Raw genomic sequence first — 6,679 nt, 5'->3', positions numbered from 1 at the left:
GGATGGTGAAAAAATTCCAGACAGTGCAAAAGAGAACCCCCGATTAAAAAGCCTAAAAACACGCCAAAAATAACCCCTAACCCAAACCTCTGCTTGGAGAGTACTCAAATGTCAATTCTGCCATGACTGTGTGCCTGCTACCAGACTTGTCAGCAGCTATTGTGCACCCTCCCTGGCAAACCAACCCCGGCTTCTATTTTTGGGCAGAGCAAGCAGAGAGCACAGGGGCTGTGGTATGGGCCAACTGTGGAAAACAAACAGGAGACCATCTGACAGACAGCCTATCACTATTCTATCAGCACAGAAAAGTCAACAGATACCACTTGTGATGGTCCCCTTGTTTGGGGAAAGACAGGCTCTCCTCAAGCAATGAAGCAAGGCCTTAGGGTGCTCTCCTTCTCCCCCAAAATCCTAGCACCTCTTCCAAAATGTTCAAATACAGGGTTTTCTCTTAGTATTTTCATGAAAATTTTTCATCAACCGATTAGGGAGCACCTCTCCCCTAAGAATTTCTGGGGAGACCAGTGAAAGTGTAAGAGTAAGATTTCTGAACACACATTTTTGTACATGTAATATCAACCAAGACATAGTACGGTACTACTACCCATAAAAAGGACATTGTAGTCCAGTGGACCATATCATATCATATACAAGGCACCTGTCGGTCAATTTTGACTATGGTAAAAATCCCAATTGGCATCAACCCTACGAAATCAGCTATGGTTAAACAGTCATACAATAACAACAGTCTGCCACATAAGAGACTAAAAGCTGATTCAGTGAGTTTGGTCTCAGTTGAGAAGCATCTAGATCATCTACTGCCCATAAAAAGAACGCTGCAGACAGAACCAGATCAGACTGGTTGGAATGACCTGTGAGAGCCGGTGCAGAGGTCAAAATGTGCGTGCCAAGAACTAGAGACGTGGCTCCAAGCTCCAACTTTTTCTCTGTAAACAAAAAACCTTCCCAGGACAACAACAGATGCCCAACTCCACAGTTTGCCTGAGGTTAGGGTGGCAAACATGTGGCCTGTACTGCGGACCTATCCCCTCTCCCTTCTTCCTCCCAGATTGTATTACATAATCAGACAATCATGTGCAAACCAGCCATTTGGAACAGCCTTGCGAAAACAACACCATGGATAATGATAATGGGTTGGCAAGTACCTGGTAAAATAAACACAGAGATTATCATGTGCAAAGCTTTGTATGCAAATCAGTAGGCAAGAAAGACAATAGATGAATGGGGAAACTTTAGCTTGTTGTTTTGGAGTGTTGAAGGACACAGGACCTTACTATAATAGTTAGTGCAGGTAAAATTGGGGCTGCCCAGGCAGGTATTTCTGGTGTCTATCTGCACTGGTCCATGCACTGTGTTTATGTGTGTGACTGTATGTGCTGCATAATTTCACTGCTACCCTGTATCAATGACATTATATCAAGCCCCATGCCTGTATGAAGTATAAAAGAAATAGCAATGGTTTCTGAACACAGAACAGTTTCTAGTGTGATCCACACTTCCTACATTCTGAATGGTGCAGGTAAAACTTGTCTGGTAGAGCCTTATCTTTAAAAAATATGCTTCACTGAATGGTGTTCAGCCTTCAACTCAAATTGGTCTGAGATGGCTAGGTCAGCTTGCCACCATCCTCTTGAAAAATACCCCCTCCCAAAATACCCCACTGAAATACCTTCTTATGCAAATGCAGCACTTCCAAACAGTGGTGTACATACTACATGCTTCACCAGTAGAAAACAACTTCTCTATTTATGTCCCTGGGGTCTGTCTGAATGCCAGCCTCGCTTTACATGACAAATAGTACAGGGACTGTACACTAGTGATTACAGGGAGGGAGAAACCACAGCCTGACAAACAACACATGTGCATGATTGGGGGATGGTGCAGTAACAACACCTACTGGTGGTGGTAAGGCTGGGACCTGATAAACAACATGTGACTGACCATGGACTGACTGGCTGACCTCTGAGCTAACATTCTTGACTTGAAATACAAACCAGTTCCACTGGCTGACAAGGGACGTGACTATATAAAACCCGGAAAAAATACAGTCAAAACTGACAACAATCTAGGAAGCAGGGACAACAATTGTCCACCGATAGCTATTGCTGAATATAAATAATAAATACTTCTTCTATAACGTTACAATATAGATCTGACACAAAGAAATTATTGGTGTCTCTTCCAGAAGATATAGAGCTATCCTGCAAAACACTGGCGAATGATTTTTGACACAGATGTTACACTAAGACAACTACAATCTCAATTAAACACAAGATTTGGGCAGGATCGCCATGTAACAAAGGACTCATCCTTACAGATTTTGTGTGTCTAACTATTTATACACAAAAGAAAACTTCAACATAGACTGGGGAGCTCCCATGCCTTCCAACATATAAGGCAGTCAGGGCATTCCAGCAAGTTCCATCAACAATCTCTTTAAAATATTACATCTCTACAATTCAGCTTTACTGTTGGCAGGTCACTTTGAAAGAAAACTACCATCACAAAAAGTGACCAATTTCAGAGCACCCATTTAAAGATAACTCATAGATCTGGAACTCTGTCTGGCAAAGATCATCCACTATCAAGCCACCTTGAGAAAAAAAGAAGGAAAGTTTGAAACTCTTTGACAGCAACTGCATAAACAAACAAATCAAACTAACAATAACTATAGCAACCCAGTAAGTATAATTAATGGTTCACCCCCTAATATTCACACCCCTACAGTCTAAACCAATCATTTATTCATGTAGAACCAGTTGGTGTCCTTCCCTAGGGGTCATTTCTACATAAAAACACCAGACAATACGCTGGCTTCCAAACAGGCCCCCTGCTTTTGTTGAGCTGATTGTTGACGACACATCACCTTGGATAACCTCCAGTTTAGGCCTGTTTATGTCCACATCACAGAATTACACAGAAGAAATTTCACATGAAGCAGGGACCACTGTCATGGTTAAATATACTTTCGTTTTTGCTGCATAGCTGCACTAGTAAGATTGAAAATCACCTGCACCAGACAAATTTTACTTTATGTCGGTGAAGGTTAGACATCCAGGTAATAAGATGTGAAAAAGAACAGTTACTCAAGCAACTGAAATGTCTGACCATTTCCAAAATCATATCCAGTTGCTTGAGTAACTGTTTTTTTTGGCATAAATTTTACCTGCACCAATCAGAATTTGGACAGTGCAGATCATACTAAAAACTGATGAAAGACTATGGCATTTCCATTAAATATATCTTTTATACTTCATACATCACATGTAACAGTCAATGCAGCAAATAAAATCCACATACACCTACATGTACATGTATAAACCCACTACCACTGACCAAGAACATGGACCAGTGCAGGTTAGGTACAGGTAGACGTCAGAAATACCTGCACAGCTCCAAGTTTACCTGCACTAACCTGCATATGCAGGTGGTACTGAGTATTTCGAGCCCTCATCGTGCCATGATAAAAACAAAGGGTTGTGTTTGGTTATACAATAATGGCAGCAGTATAGACAAAATAATCTTGCGCATAAACTCACTGGTCTGGAATCCTGAGGCCAAATTATTTTTGTTCCCTTTTCAAAACACATGCCAGACCACAGATTGTAGTCTCACATTACAAATCTAACCTTGACTGAGCTATCACCACTGCTGTGAGTCACAAAAACAACAGGCTTTGCTACTTTCCAAGCAGAGGTTTGGGTTTTGGGGGTATTTTTAGCATGTTTTTAGGCTTTTTTGTCGGGGTTTCTCTCCGTGGGAAAAACAATTCAGTGCAAAAGAGAAACCCTGATAAAAAAAGCCTAAAAACACGCTAAAAATACCCCCAAACCTCTGATTGGAAGAGTAAGGCTTTGCCCCAAAAAGGACTGGGCAACACATTTTTTTTTTACAAAATGATAGGCATGCATCTTGCAGTACACCTGTTGGTGTACTTTATCAGTTATAAATGATCTGCAAACAAGAAGCTATTCTTTGTCCAGCTGCTTTTTCCTTTGTTACTATAGGACTGGGTCATTTTCCAAATCGTAATTCCGCTTTTTACGCTTCTACTATGTTCGCAAAACGTCTCTCTGTTGTACTTTCCTATCCTAAATGGGTTCACCACAACGTAAATATCACCCCTTTTGTCCTCGCGTTCTCGGATCTCCCAAGGCATTGTAAAACGCGTGTAAACAATGCCGACCCTGACCCAACCCCCTCCCCCCTTGCCGGTATCCCCTCGTCTGCGAGCCCGTGCCAGCGATTTTTCACAACGTACAACAAAGGCGCACAAATGTACTCATTCGCTAAATTCTCCCATGCATTTACACAGGGGTTTAAACCTTTCTAAACGTGTACACGGAGTGTCCACGGGGTGAAATGACACCGTGTGGGCGAGATTAGCGGACGGGTGACAGTGTCTGTGCGGCGCGGAAGAGCGACTGTAACGTCGGCACAGAGATCTCGTGTGCTCCTTTCGAGCTGCCCGCCATGTTTCTGAACCAGCATACGGCAACTTCTGCGCCAAATACGCGTCGATTTAAAACGTTTAGACGAAATATATCACTCTAGCGCACACACAGAAGGATAATTGAGGAACTGTCCGTCAAATGGGAGACTGTAAGCAGTGGATAATAAGGTGTTTTGATCGGGAGAGCGGAAGCTATTCGGAAACTACCCGCCCCCAAAACCGCCTCTGCCCCAGCACCTATCCAACCACACACACTAGTACTCACCGTTTAAAATGTTCGATGATACGCTCCTCGCGCACGTTATCCGGTAAATTCCCGACCCACAAGTGCCTAGTTTCTCTGACCATATTTCAGGGTAGTTCCTAAGATAAATCCTGTGGAAATTCCGGTGGAAAATCCTTGGAAAACAGTAGTTACTTCCCCTCCCTTCCACTGGCAGTCATGGACGATCCGAACGATTTCTGCCACAAGCTGATGCGTTCAGAAACGCTCAGATACTATAGCCACAAAATTAACGATATACAAAGATTTAGGCATGCATCTAGATAAATAATATCACAAAAATAATTCCTGTAAATATTTTAATCGTTTAAAGTTGAGATTTTTGTCATGACGATGTTGTGGGGTTAAATTAGTGTAGAAGAGCGGAATAGTGGTTAGTTGCTATCAATTTGTCTCGCGCGCCGTGACGTCATCACACACAGGTTGGCTGGAAATCAACATATTTTGCGTCCCTTTTTTACGCTTTTCGTGAAGATTCTGTGTCTAAAATGATTCCCATACGTTAAATATGCCCTACGTGTGAACAAAAACGTAGACAAATGAAGGAAAAGTGACGAAGATAACTAATGCATGGTGTTGTTGGAGGCAAGATTTGCTTCAAGTCCTTAATACGATTGCCTCCCTCCATGCCAATCCGTGTTAGTATAGTGGTGAGTATCCCCGCCTGTCACGCGGGAGACCGGGGTTCGATTCCCCGACACGGAGAGCAGTATTTTTTCCTTCCCCAATTTCATTTTTTTTACCCACGCACACACATTGCCTTAGTGCTAAAAATGTTTCCATTTCATTATATTCGTACTACTTTAATTTTTTTATTTTTAAGTTTCTTTTTTTTATTCAAGAATTCAAACACCATAACAACAGCTGCTGCCTTATTGCAAACCGCCGTCAGAGGTCGCTGCTGTGAGTGGCACTTCCAGATCTAGTTCCCATAATGACATCGAGCAAAAATTAATCAATGCTGGCGTATCTAAATCAGAAACATATCCAGAGAATGAACTGAAAGTGTCTAACGTTATATTCATGTTAAGGTACAAAATAGAAAACATTATACTAATCTCCAAGCAGATCTTTTGGCCCATGGCTGAAAAATTGACAAGACAGTATCAAATAGGCGAGACAGAAAAAGATACGAGTACAAGAAGGAAAGCCCAGTGAAAACGCCTAAAACACGTCAAACTAAACCTAAGCCTAAACCACTGCGCTTGGAGAGTACATTTTACTGCATGCAGTACCGAAAGCTACCGCATGATCGAGTTAGATAATCTAACTACTCAAAAGACTTTTCAAAACAGTAAATATTTAAAGGACTTAAAGAGAACATTTTTTGGTTTATCTAGCTGTTGTGTTCGACCTAATGAACACTTCCAAGCATTTCCAATTTCAATAAAGTCACAACTACGTTGTTTATTTTTATCGGTCGCCTTCACCGTGGTGTGTTCACAAGAATGAATTAAAGTTGTTTTTTTCCTTCATAACGAATATGTATTCATCAACCGGCACAGTTTTTCTAGAAATGTACAGGGGATTCCACTTATTTGTATATCTTTTAATTGTATATTTTCTAGAAATCTAGAAATGTACACTGTATATGACATTCTTAAATTTTATGTACGTGCGTATTATGTTATTATGGGTTACTGTCAAAGAAATTCAATTCAATTAAAAAATTCAATACGCCAAATTTAAAACTCTAACTTGAACCCAAGCGTCTAACAGGCTTCAGAGGCGGCTGGAGTAGAAATTGTCCTAATGACAGAGCGAAGATAAGTCTCCTTCAGCGGACCATCTCCCATTTGCCCTGGCATGTTATCTGTCTATTTGGTCAATTTCTACTCTTTCGGAATTTCAGTCCCCTCTGAAGCCTGGTAGAGGCTACTTGAACCCAATTTGTCGCTCTTTCGACCATGTCTCCTACACTA

The 6,679-nt window shown here is 41.5% G+C and overlaps 1 protein-coding gene and 1 non-coding gene across 2 annotated transcripts in view; one reads left to right on the top strand and one right to left on the bottom strand.

Annotated features, from left to right (window-relative positions):
• Nucleotides 1-4,953, bottom strand: part of LOC109472519 (msx2-interacting protein-like) — a 51,805-nt gene extending 46,852 nt beyond the window's left edge. The window contains exon 1 of the mRNA XM_019772301.1: nucleotides 4,740-4,953. Coding sequence (XP_019627860.1) covers nucleotides 4,740-4,822 — 83 coding nt within the window. The 5' untranslated portion in view covers nucleotides 4,823-4,953. The remainder of the gene's footprint in view (nucleotides 1-4,739) is intronic.
• Nucleotides 4,954-5,390: 437 nt separating this feature from the next.
• Nucleotides 5,391-5,462, top strand: Trnad-guc. Its single transcript has one exon. It is a non-coding gene; the product is annotated as a tRNA-Asp (tRNA).
• Nucleotides 5,463-6,679: the final 1,217 nt, after the last annotated feature.

Source organism: Branchiostoma belcheri, unplaced genomic scaffold, assembly GCF_001625305.1.
Source record: "Branchiostoma belcheri isolate BF01 breed outbred unplaced genomic scaffold, Haploidv18h27 scaffold28, whole genome shotgun sequence".
Classification (NCBI taxonomy): Eukaryota; Metazoa; Chordata; class Leptocardii; order Amphioxiformes; family Branchiostomatidae; genus Branchiostoma; species Branchiostoma belcheri.
This window is presented reverse-complemented; position numbering and strand designations above follow the sequence as displayed.